At 42.0% G+C, this 18,266-nt stretch overlaps 2 protein-coding genes and 1 pseudogene across 3 annotated transcripts in view; all 3 read left to right on the top strand.

Annotated features, from left to right (window-relative positions):
* Positions 1-505: 505 nt before the first annotated feature.
* On the top strand, positions 506-1,720 carry LOC308257069 (NHP2-like protein 1). Its single transcript, XM_080685880.1, has one exon. The coding sequence runs from the start codon at positions 1,202-1,204 to the stop codon at positions 1,586-1,588; it is 387 nt and encodes a 128-aa protein (XP_080542006.1). The 5' UTR covers positions 506-1,201; the 3' UTR covers positions 1,589-1,720.
* Positions 1,721-9,230: 7,510 nt separating this feature from the next.
* Positions 9,231-18,266, top strand: part of CEP192 (centrosomal protein 192) — a 100,258-nt gene continuing 91,222 nt past the window's right edge. The window contains exons 1-4 of the mRNA XM_080684756.1: positions 9,231-9,398; positions 10,069-10,197; positions 15,812-15,975; positions 17,696-17,748. Of these exons, the coding sequence (XP_080540882.1) occupies positions 9,235-9,398; positions 10,069-10,197; positions 15,812-15,975; positions 17,696-17,748 (510 nt within the window). The 5' untranslated portion in view covers positions 9,231-9,234. The remainder of the gene's footprint in view (positions 9,399-10,068; positions 10,198-15,811; positions 15,976-17,695; positions 17,749-18,266) is intronic.
* LOC308256440 (large ribosomal subunit protein eL34-like) lies at positions 10,280-13,122 on the top strand (annotated as a pseudogene). The gene is made up of 2 exons: positions 10,280-10,550; positions 13,044-13,122. The product of its transcript is annotated as a large ribosomal subunit protein eL34-like (transcript).

Here is an 18,266-nt window from a genome sequence, read left to right as displayed (position 1 = left end):
AGCCAAACTCAACAAATGCTAGGAAGCAAAATCCCAACGTACCTTCTTTTATACATTATAATCAAAAGAGGAGACTGAAGTGGGTTACATGAATTCATTGGTGATAGATTAGGGAGGTGAGAGAATGCAAAAAGCTTGGAAACCTCTGGGATTGGATAAGAAAGTGACAGACACTTCTTTTTTTTTTTTTTAAATATATTTTATTGATTTTTTACAGAGAGGAAGGGAGAGGGATAGAGAGTTAGAAACATCGATGAGAGAGAAACATCGATCAGCCGCCCTCTGCACACCCCCCACTGGGGACGTGCCTGCAACTAAGGTACATGCCCTTGACCGGAATCGAACCCGGAACCTTTCAGACCGCAGGCCGACGCTCTATCCACTGAGCCAAACCAGTTTTGGCCAGACACTTCTTTTACATAGGTGGGTGCAGGATAATTAACAGTCAATTATTAATAACAATGGATTTATGGTCCCCACAGAGCGGTGCCTGTGCTTTGAGGGGTCCGGAAAAAGGAAAATTATTATGACATTCCAATGATATGTTATTGTAGATGCAAAAAGACGATAGATGGGCTCAGTTAAGATAAAGATTGACCTTTGTCAGGGAAGATACTGGTGTGGGCATGACTACCCACCATAAACCGCTTTTAGTTAAACAAGTTTTAATTTCAGAACATTCTTAGGTCTCTGTAAAGCCACCAGGCAGGACTCCCTGAGCTTGTGAGGTTTAGTATGTGGCCCCTTTTCATCCACAGTCACTTGATTTTTATGGAGGAAGGACAATAATTGAGTTGGGTACAAGGGATACAGGTTGAATGACTGGAACAGAGACACATTCCAGCAGTTCTTCTCCAATGTATAGTGTAAATGGAGGAGTTAAAATACCCTGTGAAACAAGGGTTGCTCATTGTATCAAACAGCATCCTTTCAGTTCTAGAGTTAAGTATTTGGTTTATTCTTCAGAATTCAGGAGATCTTGAGATTTTCTCCACTTAACTTTGTTAACAGAATAGGGGGTAATTACAAGGATGCAAGGTTTCAAGAAGAGATGTCAAGGAAACATGACTGAGTTTTCCAGGAAGCCAGACCTGATAGATTACAGCAAGTATTGGAAGTAGTGCCCAGGAGTGGAGTGCGCCTTCTCTGATGTACTTTGGTGGCGCGTCTTGAGGAGAGGCGAGACCGCGGACCCGCAGCTATGACGGAGGCTGATGTAAATCCGAAGGCCTACCCTCTCGCAGATGCCCACCTCACCAAAAAACTATTGGACCTCGTCCAGCAGTCATGTAACTATAAGCAGCTTCGAAAAGGAGCCAATGAGGCCACCAAAACCCTTAACGGAGGCATCTCTGAGTTCATTGTGATGGCTGCAGACGCAGAGCCCCTGGAGATCATCTTGCACCTCCCGCTGCTGTGTGAAGACAAGAATGAACCCTATGTGTTTGTGCGCTCCAAGCAGGCACTGGGGCGGGCCTGCGGGGTCTCCAGGCCTGTCATCGCCTGTTCTGTCACCATCAAAGAAGGCTCCCAGCTGAAGCAGCAGATCCAGTCCATTCAGCAGTCCATCGAAAGGCTCTTGGTCTAAACCGATGGCCTCTGCCATACTCTCTCTTGCCTCCTCCCCCTGGGGTTGTGTATCATATTGTCCGTGTTACCATGTAGGATTTCCAGCTACATTCTATTGTTATAAAATATTGTAGTAGTAAGTCTTTTTATATTTTTGAAAAAAAAGAAAAAGAAAAAGAAAAGAAAGTAGTGCCCAGGATCAAACTGATAACATGAAAAGTGACAATACAGTGTGAAAATGGAGGCAGTTAAGGGTAGAGAGACAGAATGGTTTTCAGGTGATAACAAGGAAGGGTGGTTTGTTTTTTGGATGGAGAGAAGCAGCACTTCTAAAGGCAGGAATAACTGGTGTAGAGGGTACCCAAGAATGATAATTGAGCAATATTTTGGAGGAGATAGAAAGTGATCACACAATATTTTGGAGGAGATAGAAAGTGATCACATACACATGTTTTCTCCCCACCAGGCTAAAATTAGGAGTAGGACTGTTAAATTCAACTATGTGTTTTTCGTGTTCTCTCCTCCCAGATGCACCATATATCTTTAACATATAGTAACTATTGAATGAAGTTAAGGAGTTAGCTTTGGAAAAGAGAGACTCACCCTGAGACTGCATGGAAGAAAATTTGAGATAAAGGAAAGTGAAAGGTGTGAAATTGGATTACCTGTATGGTTTCAGTAAAGTAGTAAAGGCCTTGTGCTGAGCAGATGTCGATTTTGGGGTTTGTGGCTTGAGGAGGTTAGGGAAAGGTAGGAGCTAATTAGGGATGAATTATGTCTCATCGCCTCACCCCTTACCACACCAGACCAACCTTACTCCATCACAAAGAAGCCATTAGGTGTAGCGAGCTATCTTGAAGCTTGGATCCCAAGGAATGATTTCCTAATTGGAACTTGTTAATAGTGGATAACGTAAGGCAAACCGTGATATTCCAGCACCTAACACCTGGTGATCCATAGAAAAGATCCAATCAGAAAGGATATATGCACCCCTATGTTCATTCATAGCATAATTTACCATAGCTAAGATTTGGAAACAGCCTAAGTGCCCATCAGCAGATGAGTGGATTAAAAAACTGTGGTACATCTACACAATGGAATACTACGGTGCTGTAAAAAAGAAAGAACTCTTACCATTCACAACAGCATGGATGGACCTGGAGAGCATTATGCTTAGTGAAATAAGCTAGTCGGAGAAAGATAAATATCACATGATCTCACTCATTTCAGGAATATTAGAGGCCCAATCTCGTGCACTGGCGGGTGGTGGGGGCAGTGTAAGAAGTCCCTGTGCCCTCTGGAAGTCTGGGACTTTATCGCCCACCTGTGTCAGAGGCAGGAGAGGCTCCTGCCACCACCGCTGGGCTTGCTATGAGCCCAGCTTCTGGTTGAGCGGTGTTCCCCCTGTGGGAGCACACTGACCACCAGGGGGCAGCTCCTGTGTTGAGCATTTGCCCCCTGATGGTCAGTGCACCTCATAGTGACCAGTTGTTCTGCCGTTTGGCCCATTTGCATATTACCCTTTTATTATATAGGGGCCTATATAATAAAAGGGTAATATGCAATTTGACCCTAGTGGCGGAATGACTGCTCGAGCAGACACTATGAGGCACACTGACCACCTCTGGTCCCTTTCCCTGGCTGGCAGCTCTGATTCCCCATGGCGAACAGGGAACTGGGGGTGGGGGTTGAGGGGGGTGGGCATGGGGCCGGCTGCGGGAAGCCAGGGAAGATGGCCCTGATTGCAGGCCAGGCCTAGGGACCATACCCACACACGAATTTTGTGCACTGGACCTCTAGTATAGGATAATGAACATAAACTGATGAACAAAAATAGATCCTGAGACATAGAAGCATGGAACAGACCGTCAAACCTCAGAGAGAAGGCAGGGGAGGGGGGATCAACCAAAGGACTTGTATGCATGCATATGAACAGAACCAATGGACACAAGACAGTAGGGTGGTGAGGGCATGTGTGGGGTTGGGGGGTGGGAGCAGCTGGGGAGGCAATGTGGGAAAAAGGAGACATGTAATACTTTAAACAACAAAAAATCAAAAAAATATATTTCTGTGTATAAGGTGGTTGACGGCGCTTTGGAGTTCCAAACGAATTACTTTCAAGTCGGCCAAGCCTTTCAAGGCAGCGCCTTTGGCTTACAGTGAGAAGGCCTTCCGCGGGTGCGTGCAGGGCTGAGCTCCTCCTCCAGAGCTGCGGAGCGCGGCTTCCCCGCTTCAAATCCAGGGCGCGCCGCCCCGCCCAATCACCGGGCTCGCGCCCGCCCTGGCCCTTCGCGCCGCCCAATCCTAAGCAGCTCCTGAGTCCACCGGCTTCCGCTCGTGCGGCGAACCGACGTAAACCCGAGGGGCGCGCGGGCGGCCTTGGTGCGCGCACGCGCTTTTGTTGCGCCTCCTGGACCCCCTTCCTCGAAGTCTTCCGCGGCGATTTCGCCCCCGAAGCTCCGATCGCGGGCTCTGTGAGGATGGTCCTCCCGTGTCTTGACATGCGGTTCGGCGGGAGGCAGGCAAATCCACTTTTGGCTGGCGTTTTGGCTGCCGGGGCGGCGGGGCAGTGACGGTTGGACAGGGGTCGGGAAGGGGGCGCAGGCTGCGGGGCGGGGGCTGCGGGCACGAGCCGGGGTCGGAGCGCCGGGCTCCTTCCACCATTGCACCGCCAGGCCGCCGCAGTGAATTCCGCTCAGGGAGTTTAATTGGACGCCTCTGTATCTGAGGCTCAAGGCCAACCGCGAGAGAGCGGCTTTGAAAGAAACGGGCTTTGGTTTCTGGGGATCACAGTCTTGTGTCTTCTTCCCACATGGTGACTTCCAGCTCTTGAGCAACACCCGCTCTGCAAACCCGCTCTGCAAAGTGCTCTGTTGGTGGGCGGTGTTTGCTTGTGGGTGATGGGCGGTTCGGTTTCTCCGTTTTGTCTGAAACTCTGACCCAGGAACTCATTGTTAACTAAATGCAGAAGGGTCTGTCCTGTCACCCATGGGTCACTTTTGTTTTGGTTTCAGGCGGTTTTCACCTAGAGCTACTTACCTCTAATACCATTCCTACATTTCTTGTGTCTGATTTCTTTATGAAAACACAAAAAATAACCAAACACGTGAAATAAGACAATGTTTAATATCACTCTACTTTTGCTTTCTCTTAATTTTTAGACTGTTTAGTAAAACATGAGCTCCTTTTCGAGGAAGTCGTTTGGAGGACAGCTGTTTTTATGACAATATTTCCATTTGCTGTTACCATTTTGAGGTTATTCGACTGCCGTTTTTACTGCTCCAGGATCACCCTTTTCTCCGACTTCAGTTTTGTGGGAAAAGTTTGCGGTAAGCTTTGAAAAGTAATATACTAAATGTCTAATTATAAGATATATCTTAAAAGCCAAGAGTAAATGATGAATACAGGGGAACTTTGTCTTTTTCCCACAGTATGTACCTTTACATGTGTTTAATTGTATATGTAGCCCTCTAATTAACGAGTACAGTAAATGATATTTTATATATCCAGAAATGTGATTAAAGCCATTAAGTATTAAGTGCAAACTTTTGAGGTTACCACTCTAAGGAAATAGCAAAGATGGCTACTTAGTTCAAAGATAACATATTGTCTTCACTTGAGATGATGGAGGAGGGATGGGAACGCAATACAGAGGGAAGTTAGGGAATCGTCCCTTCTAGGAAAGCTTTAGGAATCTGGTATGTCCACGGCTGGTGTAAAACAAGTATAATCCTTTCTGGAAACAAGAGACGAGGTGTTAGATTAGGAATCTTCCACTGGGTTCTGTTACCCTTGCACCAATAGCAAAGCTCCATCCCGCACTTAACACTATATCATGATTGATAGGGGTTGTCTGCAATGAGAACTGCCTTATTTATTTTTGCATTGCCAATGCCCATGAGAGTGTCTTTCATGATTTGTGTTTGATAATGATTGTTGCACGAATGATCTTTGTTTAATAGCTAAATTTTCTTAGATTTGACTCCTAATAGGAATAATCTTTAAAGAGCTTGGTATGTATTTTAATGTGGTTTATATATCTGTAAAAGAATAACTTAGTAATTAAAAGATTAGACCCGGGAGGCTATTTGGAAGCCTCATGTAATAACATTTAGATTAAAAAGTGATGGGCGGGGGGGGGGGGTAAGAGATCAACCAAAGGACTTGTATGCATGCATATGAACATAGCCAATGGACACAGACAGGGGTGGGGGGTGAGGGGATGTGCTGGGGGGTAGGGGCGTCCCGGGAGAGGTCAATGGGGGGAAAAGGAGACTTATGTAATACTTTATTTAAACAATAAAGAATTTAAATAAATAAAGTCATGGGCGGCAGGCGTTGGGAATATAGAAATGGGTCTCAGCTCCAGAGATATATTTGGAGTTAGAAGCATTAGAATTTGGTAACTAATTGAGAGAGCAAGAAGGATCGGATGGTCCCAGGTTTCTGTCTGACTTGTATAGCAAGAGGATATGGATCACATATGTCAAAACTAAGGATAACGGGAAGAGTGGGTGGGGGAGAGGTAGTGGATTTGGTTTTCTGTTTGTTGGCTTTGCACTACGTGGGAGGCAGTGAGGTAAGGTAGTTAACAAAGAGCCTTTGGAAATATGAGTGTAGATTTTAGGATAGAGGTCTGGGCTGAGGTGATTTAAAGATGAGGAAGATGGTATTAATTAGTTCAGAAGAAAGAATACTCTGGAACCAGATTTGCCTGGGTGTGAATCCTCTGCTCCCACTTGCACTGTGTGGCCTGGAAAAGTCTCTTAATTCCCTTTCTTAGCCTCAGTTTCTTCAATAGTAGGGATAACTAAAGAATATAGATTACTTTTTTCATCTCATTCCCACCACTGTACCAGGTACTAGGACTGTATGGGTGAACAAGGTAGACATGTCCTCGAGAAACTAAAGTCAAAGATGGACCACCTACTGTCATTTATTCATTTCACAAATATTTGAGTACCTACTATGTGCTAGGCATTGTTATAGGTGTTAGGAAAGAGTGATAGATAGGCAAGGTCCCTGCTCTTGTGGAACAATCTTTTTAGTGGAAGAAGACAGACAAATACAAAAATAAATAGATAATGATAAGTGCAGGAAGACATTAAAATGATTCTGATAGACTGTGGGGCTACATTTGACTTAATGATAAAGTGACATTCAAATTGAGGTGAATGTCCGGAAGAAGGGCCTAGCTGTCCAGAGATCTAGAAGAGTATTGTAGGTTCCAAGGTAGGGATGAGCTTGGGTTTTATAGGAACAGAAAAGCCAATGTATGGTGAGTGAGCCCAGTGGGATAGAAAATAAGGTGGCCACTGAAATTTTCAGTAGGAATATAGTCATGATTTATATTTAATGTTTCTTTTGATTCCTGAGTGGGAAATTAATTGTAGAGTGGCAAGAATTGGAGCATGTAGACTGGTTAGGAGGCTTTTCCGTAGGGCGGGGTGGTAGTAGCAAAGACAAAAAGATGTAGAATGTTTAAAGGTGTGTTATGGACATGTTTTGCCCTTAGATATGGACTTCACCAGTAGATATGTTTTGTTTGGCAATAGTGTTTTTATTGAATTTAAATGGGTTTGTGAGGGGCCTGTAATTTCCAATTGAGCTCAGTTCTTAGAGTCCTATTATCTGACAGTATTTATGCCTGAAGGCATTTGAGCTTGAGATCCCTAATGTATAAGATATTCATTGCATGACATAAAATATGAGATCAGAATCCTCGGTATTCCTAATATAAGAGAAACAGATGTAGAAGTAGTACTTGATGGTTTTCCTAAAACTCTTAGTTGTGAAGGGAAGGTGAGAGTTAGTGGCAGGAAGTGCAAATAAAGGATGGAAGAATTTTGAACATGTTTATATAAATCAAGGAGAGGAAATAAGAAATATCCAACAGAGGAAAATGCTGGGGTATGATCTGAGAGGAGGATACTTATATGATAACTAGTGGCCCGATGCACGAAGATTCGTGCAAGAATGGGCCTTCCTTCCCCTGGCTGCCAGCACCACCTTTGCTCCGGCTGGAGCCGCCTTTCTGCCTTCCCACACTACCCAGAGGCCAGGAGTGGCTGGGGTGCTCCGCACCTGCATATGCAAATTAACCCACCATCTTTGTTGGGTTAATTTGCATACTCACTCCTGATTGGCTGGTGAGCATCAGGAAGGTACGGTCAATTTGCATCTTACTCTTTTATTAGTGTAGATTGGTGATAAATTTCCTGTGTATTGACATAGTTTGAAAACATTCATTTAACAAATTTATTGAGCGTTATTCTAACCTCGGGGCTTACATTCTAATGTGGTCTCACTTTTTAACGGTAATCTCTGAAATCAGGAGCTAGATTTTAGAGTTTGCTAGTTGTTGTTTTTTCTATTCCATGTTAGAAAGGGTACCCAACTAGTAAACTTTTAGGTATATCCTAAAATCATCTGTCTATGCCAGCAGTGTTGTCCCTTCTTTGCTTTTTTACTGGATTAGTTTGTGGTAATTCATATATTTTGCTATAGCAATCCAAGAATATGTTAAGCTCTGTTGTATTTTATTATTATGTTAATTATAAGATAGTTTGATTTTTTTAATATATTTTTTTATTGATTTCAGAGAGGAAGGGGGAGAGAGAGAGAGAGATAGAAACATCAATGATGAGAGAGAATCATTGATTGGCTGCCTCCTGCATGCCCCCCATTGGGGATCGAGTCCTTGACTGGAATTGAACCTGGGACCGACCGTTCATTCCGCAGGCTGATGCTCTATCCACTGACCCAAACTGACTAAGGCGATAGTTTGAATTTTATACCCTCAGCAATAAAGTAGTAAAGTAGTCTAAGAATTTACTTCTGAAGGCTTCCCTTTTTAGTGCTGTTCCAAAAATAGGATGAAAAAAAAAATATTGCCGAAACCGGTTTGGCTCAGTGGATAGAGCGTCAGCCTGTGGACTGAAGGGTCCCGGGTTCTATTCTGGTCAAGGGCATGTACCCTGGTTGCGGGCACATTCCCAGGAGGGTGTGTGCAGGAGGCAGCTGGTCGATGTTTCTCTCTCATCCATGTTTCTTGCTCTCTATCCCTTTCCATTCCTCTCTGTAAAAAATCAATAAAATACATTTAAAATATATTTTTATTGATTTCAGAGAGGAAGGGAGAGGGGGAGAGAGAGAGATAGAAACATCAATGATGAGAGACAATCATTGATTGGCTGCCTCCTGCATACCCCACACCTGAGATCGAGCCTGCAACCTAGGTCAACGTTCAACCACTGAGCCACGCCAGCCGGGTGGATTTTTCTTTTTTTTATTTTATTTTTATTTTATTTTATTTTATTTTTTTTTTAAATATATTTTATTGATATTTCACAGAGAGGAAGGGAGAGGGACAGAGAGCCAGAAACATCGATGAGAGAGAAACACCGATCAGCTGCCTCCTGCACACCTCCCACTGAGGATGTGCCCGCAACCAAGGTACACGCCCTCGACCGGAATCGAACCCGGGACCCTTCAGTCCGCAGGCCAACGCTCTATCCACTGAGCCAAACTGGTTTTGGCAACCGGGTGGATTTTTCTTGAGATTTAGCAGTTTTCTAAGATTTGAGACCTGCACTCTTCTCTTAATCATTTAAAAAAGTTTTATAGTAATATTTGATTTATAGAAACTTATATTGTTGCAGGGAGATGGAAGATTTTCGAGGTATAACTGAAGAGTCATTTCCAAGCTTTTTAACCAATTCATTACTTGGTAATAGCGGGATTTTGGAAAATGTAACACTTTCTTCAAATCTTGGCTTGCCTGTTGCTGTTTCAACACTTGCTCGAAATAGATCCAGCACTGATAATAGGTAAGAATTGAACACATGAATTTTTTTTAGGCCTATAAAGCCAACAATATACTGATACTTCTGTAAAATTTCCCAGCCAAGTTTGAGCTTTTGCTATATCTGAGGTAAATGGCCACATATATGTAAAATTAATATGGAACATGATAAAACTTACTGTCTCTTTCCCTATTCCATTGCCTTATCAGTGGCGGTGGGCATGTTTGGGATTGAGTACCAGTGACCTTTGGTCTGTTTATTTTTTTGTCCATAGTGTTTTGGCTTTGTGTTAGTTCAGCCTCAATGGTGGCTGGTAATTTGAGTTATATCTCTAAATATGATGTGTACAGTTTGCCCATCTTGTATAATGTATAAAGTTTGCTCATGCTTAAATATCTAACCACTTTTCCTTCCTCACATTTGGTAAAGAGCATCATCTTTACCTTTGGAAAGAAGGGATTGGATTAACCCTATGAAGTCTCTTTAAGATTTCTGTGACTGTTGTGTAATACATACACGCTCCATTGCTGAACCATTTCAGTGCTTTGCACATAGGATGATGGTTTACAACACGGGGGCTCTATTTGTTTTACCACCTGGTTGGTTTCACAATCATGCTGGCCTATGTCACGATGAATTTTAAATGTGCATAATTTAATTATTAACAATTAAAATTAGGTATTTTTGTGTGTAGGTATTCTGATATCCAGGCATCTTATTTAGTAGAAGAGAGGTCTTCAGTTCCATCGGAGTCATCTCCTGTTAGCCAGAGTGAAGCTGAACCAAGAGAGAAGTTACAGCTTAGTTTCAAGGATGATGATGAGTAAGTTTGTACCTCCATGTTGCTTTCATTGTGTTAAAAGTGAGTCTCGCTCTTCCGGAGACGGTGACTTCAGGTATTCACCATGGTCCAGTGTTTGACATACCGTCGGAGGCTGTCCTACAATACAGCCTCTAACAAAACCAGACTGTCCCAAACCCCTGGTAATAGAATTGTTTACCTTTATACCAAGAAGGTTGGGAAAGCACCAAAATCTGCATGTGGTGTGTGCCCAGGCCGACTTCGCGGAGTTCGTGCTGTGAGACCTAAAGTTCTAATGAGGTTGTCTGAAAAAAACACGTCAGCAGAGCCTCTGGTGGGTCCATGTGTGCTAAATGTGTCCGTGACAGGATCAAGTGTGCTTTCCTTATTTATTTTTTAATTTAATAAATCTTTATTGTTCAGATTATTACAATTGTTCCTCTTCCCCCCCCCCCCCATAGCTCCCCTCCACCCGGTTCTCACCCCACCCTCTGCCCTTACCTCCCCCACACTGTCCTCATCCATAGGTGTATTTTTTTTTTTTTAAAATATATTTTATTGATTTTTTTACAGAGAGGAAGGGAGAGGGATAGAGAGTTAGAAACATCGATGAGACAGAAACATCGATCAGCTGCCTCCTGCACACCTCCTACTGGGGATGTGCCCGCAACCAAGGTACACACCCTTGACCGGAATCGAACCTGGGACCCTTCAGTCCACAGGCCGACGCTCTATCCACTGAGCCAAACGGGTCAGGGCCATAGGTGTATTTTTGTCCAGTCTCTTCCTGCACCCCCCACACCCCTTTCCCCCCAAGAATTGTCAGTCCACTCCCCTTCTATGCCTCTGATTCTATTATATTCACCAGTTTATTCTGTTCATCAGATTTTTTATTTACTTTATTTTTATTTTTATTTATTTATTGGGTTCACTTGTTGATAGACATGTATTTGTTGTTCATAATTTTTATCTTTACCTTTTTATTCTTCTTCCTCTTCCTAAAGAATACCTTTCAGCATTTCATATAATACTGGTTTGGTGGTGATGAACTCCTTTAGCTTTTTCTTATCTGTGAAGCTCTTTATCTGACCTTCCATTCTGAATGATAGCTTTGCTGGGTAGAGTAATCTTGGTTGTAGGTTCTTGCTATTCATCACTTTGAATATTTCTAGCCACTCCCATCTGGCCTGCATAGTTTCTGTTGAGAAATCAGCTGACAATTGTATGGGTGCTCCCTTGTAGGTAATTAACTGTTTTTCTCTTGCTTCTTTTAATATTCTCTCTTTGTCTTTTGCCCTTGGCATTTTAATTATGATGTGTCTTGGTGTGGTCCTCTTTGGATTCCTTTTGTTTGGGGTTCTGTGCACTTCCTGGACTTGTAAGTCTATTTCTTTCACCAGGTGGGTGAAGTTTTCTGTCATTATTTCTTCAAATAGGTTTTCAGTATCTTGCTCTCTCTCTTCTGGCACCCCCATAATTCGGATGTTGGTACGCTTGAGGTTGTCCCAGAGGCTCCTTACACTATCTTCAGATTTTTGGATTCTTTTTTCTTTTTGCTTTTCCAGTTGGGTCTTTTTTGCTTATTTGTATTTCAGATCTTTGACTTGATTCTTGCGGTCCTCTAGTCTGCTGTTAGGTCTCTGTATAATATTTTTTATTTCAGTCAGTGTATGTTTAATTTCTAGTTGGTCCTTTTTCATATCCTCGAGAGTCTTGCTAAATTTATTGGCCTTTTCTAGGAAATTCTTGAAAAACCTTATAACCGTGGTTTTGAACTCTATATCCAGTCGTTTGTTTTCCTCCATTTCTTTCATTTGTGATCTGTTTCTTTGTCTCCGCATTTTCGTTGCTTCCCTGAGTTGATAGAGTAGCTTTGTGTGGTAGGTGTCCTCTAGGGCACAGTGGCTCAGCCTCCCCAGTTACGTGAGGTGGACACTTTTGGTGCACCCCTTTGTGGACTGTGTGTACAGCCTTGTTGTAGTTAAGTCTTGATTGTTGTTGGTATCACTGGGAGGAATTGACCTCCAGGCCAATTGGCTGTGTGGATCAGCTGTGTCTATGCTGGGAGAACTTCTGTGCTGGAGACAGCCTTAAGAGACAAGACTTGCAAAATTGCAAAAGCCTCTGTGCTCAGCTTGGATGGGGCGGAGCCTCAGGGTGGAGCAGGCAGCCTTGGCTTCCTGTCAGCCCTGCCCTCTGAGGCCCCTGGGTCTCAGTGTCCCTCGGTAATCGCTGCAAGTACCTCTGAGAGAAAGCCGCCCTCAAGTTTCGCCCGCTGTCAGGCAGTCTAGTTTCTCCCTGAATGAGTCTGGATTCCCAGAAACTTGCCCGGAACTGGAGTTCAGCGCATTCGGGAGCTTCCATCTCCCTTCCGCTTTAGAAAGCCAGCCGCGCACTCAGCTTCCCGTGCACTCAGCAGTCAGTCCTCCCTGCACGTGTGCGCGTGGGCGCCTTCAGACCTCTGCCTTCCGCAGCTCCCCTGAGTCTCAGTGTGCTTTCTCTTTTCCTGACAGTTCAGATTCCCCTTGAGTAAGTCTGGGTTCCCAGAGTCTCGCCCGGGACTGGAGGTCAGCACAGTCGGGAGCTTCCGTCTTCCTCCCGCTTTAGAAAGCCAGCTGCGCGCACTCAGCCTCCCGTGCACTCAGCTGTTCGTCCTCTTCGTGCGTGCGTCCCTGTACCTCAGCCTTTTGCAGCTCCTCTGAGTCTCAGTGTGCTTTCCTCTTTCCTTCTAGTTGTAGAATTTCCGCTCAGCCAGCTTCCTGTGGTTCTGGATGGTGTCCGTTCTGTCTTTTAGTTGTAGTTTTGATGTTGTTGTGCGAGGCAGCAGTTTAGGTGTTTACCTTTGCCACCATCTAGGTTTCTCTCCTTCGTGCTTTCCTTATTGAGGAACAGAAAATCGTTGTGAAAGTGTTGAAGGCACAAGCACAGAGTCAGAAAGCTAAGTAAATTTAAAAATAAAGCTTTTTTGAGTAATAAAAACAAGTCTCATTCTGTTAAAAAAAAATAAATAAAAGTAAGTCCCAGTCTTGTGGAAAATGAAGATGTGATTGTGGCTCATGTTCTTCTCATGTGAATCTTTTTTATATTAGTCACAAACACTATGTCTTTTAAAACATTTTTTCTGATTTCAATAGTAATATGTGCTCATTGAAAAAAGAAAATACAGAGAATTATAAGGAAGACAATAAAGTATGAAATCCCACTAACTGAGAAAAGTCATTGATTACATTTTTATTTATAGTCTTACAGACTCTTTTCTTTCTTTTTTTTTTTTGTTAATCCTCACCCAAGGATATTTTTCATTGATTTTTTTTTTTTTTAGTAACTTTTTTAAAAAAAATATTTTTATTGATTTTAGGGAGGAAAGGAGAGAGAGAGAGAGAGAGAGAGAGAGAGAGAGAGAGAGAGAGAGAGAAAGAGAAAGAGAACATCAATGATGAGAATCATTGATAGGCTGCCTCCTGCATACCTCCTGCCCTCCTTCCTACTCTAGTCAGGAAACATTACTGTGGTTGTTCCAGGCAGATTTGTTTTCTGCATCTGGGCCCTTTGTTTTTATTCTGGACCACGGCTTTCTGTCCTGCATGTCCCATCTGCTCTTCAGATTGTGGAATCTGAGTTAAGGTTGGGCAAGAATTGATGACTCTCACCCAGGTTGCTTTACTTACAGCTGTCCTTACTGTCATTTAATGGACTCTTGGAAATTGCTTTGACATTTTTACTTGAAGCCTATGATTTAATTTGCAAAATTTTGATGGGCTAATAAAAACAAGAGATAGCTTCAGGTTTGAAGAAGTAAATTTTAGGGGTGATGGTGGTTAGAGTACTCTGAACTGTCTCTACTATCCTAAAGTTCTAATGGTCACACTACATGCTGTCCTCAAGAGAGGGCTTTAAAATATGAAAATTATCCAAAATGTCCTGACTTGTGTTTTATTTATTTCATGTCACCATTTTGCCCCCTTACCACACTTTTTCTTTCTGTGTTCTCTACCACATTATATTTTGTCCATTATAATCTTTCCACCTACCATTGCCCCTTCATTTATCAGCTTCTATTCATTGGGGTAAAACCTATATCTGCTCATGAATGCACCTTTGGCTTAAGCTATTGGCTTTTTGGGTATTAAAGCCCCATTAAAGAGGTGGAGAAACTAGGAAGTAAATGAGAGTTGGTAGTTGCCATAGGCACAAAGGGTTAGAATTTGGAATATATGGAAGGGCTATTTTTCTCTTCATCTCTCCTGGCAGATTCAAGCCTGACCCTAGATATTAGTTGGTCAAATGATAAATTTGTTGGATTTAGACAGTGGTTCTCAACCTGTTTTTGACCATGCCCCACCTAAGCATCTCTAAAATCCTTATGCCCCCCCTCCCCCCGTGACATACTCTTGTTATTAAAAAAGTGAACTCCGATTCACGTGGAGGAAGCCTAAAAGGCCATTAATTTGGTCTAAACAGGCTTCCAAAGAACATGGCATCCATGAAAAAGAAAAATAAAAGAACGAAAGGACAGTTGAAGTACTGAGGAAGAAATGACTAAGAAATTGTTAAAAAAAATAATATGCAGTGATATGAAAAAATGGCAAAGTTTCAAGACATAATAGAGAACTGAAATGCTTAAATATGTCACAATATATATACTGTATATGAGGCCCCTAGGACCATAAGAAATGCAAAAAATTCATTGTTAACTCATTCTCGAATTGCCCCCTTAAAAATCAAATTACCCCCATGTGGGGCCTGTGCCCCACGTTGGGAACCACTGATTGAGAGGCTGCTTCTTGCAGTTCCATCCCTGCCCTCCGGCTGGCGAAATGGCTGAGTGAGCTGTACAGACCCAAGCGCTTTTGCAGTAGATTGGGAGGAAAACTACCTTTAAGGAAAAACGTTTTCATTCATACATTAAACAACAGAGGTAGATAGAAAGATGGGGACAAGAACAGTGGCAGGGACTAACTAAAAGTAACACTTTTAAAGCATTCAATAATTCAGGAAATCAGTTATTTGGTAAAAATACCAGTATCTTTTAAGTCTGTCTTGTTTTTAGAAAGCTGGCTTTTTTTCTAGATATGCTAGGTTCAGAGATACTTATTTAAGACAGAAAAAAAACCCTCATTTTATCACTTGAGAAACATAGTAGCAGTATGGTAATGTATTTGATTTTAGTAGACTGTCCATCACTGGACGCAAAATGATGATACAGTCCCTAGGAATACCCACAATGTTTCCAGTTGTAGTTTCTGGCTGGTCCCAGAAATGTTTCTTTTCATGGTATTTACTTTTTCTTTTTTTTTTTTTTATATTTTTTTATTGATATTTTACAGAGAGGAAGGGAGAGGGATAGAGAGCCAGAAACATCGATGAGAGAGAAACATCGATCAGCTGCCTCCTGCACACCTCCCACTGGGGATGCGCCCACAACCAAGGTACATGCCCTTGACCGGAACCGAACCCGGGACCCTCCAGTCCACAGGCCGACGCTCTATCCACTGAGCCAAACCGGTTTCGGCTACTTTTTCTTTTTGAGAGATAAAATACATAACTGGTTAATGGATATCTTATAGATTTATCTAAGGTAACTAACATTTCATCATCATTCTGTTCCCTAATTAAAAAAAATTTCTGTTGCTAGGAGAAAGAGCCATATAGAAAGTCAACATTTGTCAGATGCTGCCCTCAAAGAGTCAGCTTTCCCCAACCATCTAGCAAAAACGGAAGAGGAGGAGGCTAACACTGCAGAATCCTTTCACAGGCAAGACCCTTGTGTAAAGATTTTACCACTGGACCAAGTGCAAGGTACTGAAGGATAAGAAATTATTAATGTATATATTTTATTTTCCTTTCTCATTTCTCTGTCTTTGGACCGGTATTTATTTATTTATTTTTAAATTGTTGACAGTATCACAGATGTCCCCCATTCTTCCCCTCCATTTAGCCCCCTCCATTGCCTGGTATTTTATCTTAAGCTATGATACTTTCAACTGGAAATGCTTTGGTTTGACATTTACCTATTCATATCATGTCTGTAATCCTGTATAGGAAAAGGTCTCTTAATCTTTTAATTGTCTTAGCGGATTAAGCTGAAATCTTTCCTGTGGAAACCATGCTGTGTGATAGCCACAGCACACATTATGTTCAAAACAAGGAGGCTGTTTCTCATACACCTTTTACATTTCTCCCCAGTTAATTTATATTTTTATTAATAGTCCTTTTCGTTCCTAAACTTATCTTCATAAGTATTATTAATTCTAAAATTATGTTTTTTAAGAAAATCAAGTTGAGCACTTTTTTTTTTTTTTTTTAATACACTTCCATTGATTTCAGAGAGGAAGGGAGAGGAAGAGAGAGACAGAAACATCAATGATGAGAGGGAATCACTGATCGGCTACCTTCTGCACATTGGACCGAGCCTGCAACCCAGGCATGTGCCCTTGACTGGAATCGAACCTGGGACCCTTCGGTCTGCAGACTGACACTCTATTCACTGAGTCAAACCAGCGAGGGCTGAACATTTTATTTACAAAGGGAACCTGACTATTTTATTTTAATATGTATTTATTATTATTTTTAAGCCTCACCCGAGGATATATTTTTATTTTTATTTATTATTATTATTTTTAAAATATATTTTATTGATTTTAGAGAGAAAGGGAGAGGGAGAGAGAGAGAAACATCAATGATGAGAGAGAATCATTGATTGGCTGCCTCCTGCATGCCCCCCACTGGGAATCGAGCCTGCAAACCAGGCATGTGCCCTTGGGTGGAATTGAACCTGGGACCCTTCAGTCTGCAGGCCGACACTCTTATCTTTTGAGCCATACCAGCTAGGGCGATATGTTTCTATTGATTTTAGGGGGGGTGGGGAGAGAGAGAAGCATCTATGTGAGAAGAGAAACATTAATTGGTTGCCTTCCATATGCACCCCGACTAGGGATTGAACCTGCAACCTTTTTGGTGTTCGGGATGATGCTCCTACCAACTGAACCAGGGCTGAACACTTTGGAATCCTATTAAAAATTGCTTTAAATTAGATTTGGGAAAGAAACTACAAAAATGTGGGGAAAATTGTAAAATAAATAAGTAAATAAATTTACAGGTTTCTGCTGTCACATTGCTTTTAAGTACTCTACATTTTTTTTTTTCCCCAAAGAAATAAAGACTAAAAATTGAGCCCTAGCCGGTTTGGCTCAGTGGATGGAGCGTTGGCCTTCAGACTGAATGAAGGATCCCAGTTCAATTCTGGTCATGGGCAACCGATCAATGCGTCTCTCTCTCACATGGATGTCTCTCTCTCTCACTCCTCCTTTCTCTCTCTTTCCCTCCTCCCCTTCCTTCTATTCTGTCTGCAAAATAAATGGCAAAAATATCCTTGAGTGAGGATTAAAAAAAAAAGTGCTGTGTTTTACTTAAAGGAAAAAGTGTTCAGTTGATTAATTTGCTATCTTTAAATATTATTGGGTATTTGGTTGATAAAATAACTTGTTCTCTCAGTTTTTGTTTTTGTTTTCTTAAATAGACTCACCTATTGAATTTTGTTTACGATCGTGGATGAATAATAAGGAGAACAAGGTAATCTTTTTTATGTTTGTTTTTAATATCTGGAGTTATTAGGAGAGTACAAGTTCCTATTTCACATACAGGTTTTTCCCTAATTTTTATTATAAAAAATTTCAACACACAGAACTTACATTCCACAACAGTAGTCCTTGGTGCCTTAGATCTTTATGAGCATAATGCTGTGCTGCCCTCCGCAAGTGTGCAGTTGCATTGAGAGCCCGTGCGTTTAATCTTAAAAATTATTGTGCATTTTGCAAGCTAATTCTTAATATATAATATGATATATGATATGATTATGAAATAAAATCAACACTTAGAAGGAAACGTTACATCTTATTTGGGGCATTAGTGTCCTTAGGGTTACATGGTTCCTGGGTTGAGGAGCAGAGAAATCGATCGTTCCATTGTAGGTTGTGGAGCCACTTTGCTATTATTTTCACTTTCTGTCGCAAGCCTCTTTTGCTCAAATTCAATTGTATATTAGTATACCAACTATATTTCTAGGTCTTCCAAGCATGTACACATTTTGA

The sequence above is a fragment of the Plecotus auritus genome (genome assembly GCF_963455305.1).
Source record: "Plecotus auritus genome assembly, chromosome: 8".
Lineage (NCBI taxonomy): Eukaryota > Metazoa > Chordata > Mammalia > Chiroptera > Vespertilionidae > Plecotus > Plecotus auritus.
The sequence above is the reverse complement of the archived record's forward strand: the minus strand, read 5'-3'. Positions and strand labels throughout refer to the sequence as shown.

What these genes read in the sequence shown, in the direction of transcription:
- LOC308257069 (XM_080685880.1), top strand. Translation starts at nt 1,202, where the DNA reads ATGACGGAGGCTGATGTAAATCCGAAGGCCTACCCTCTCGCAGATGCC.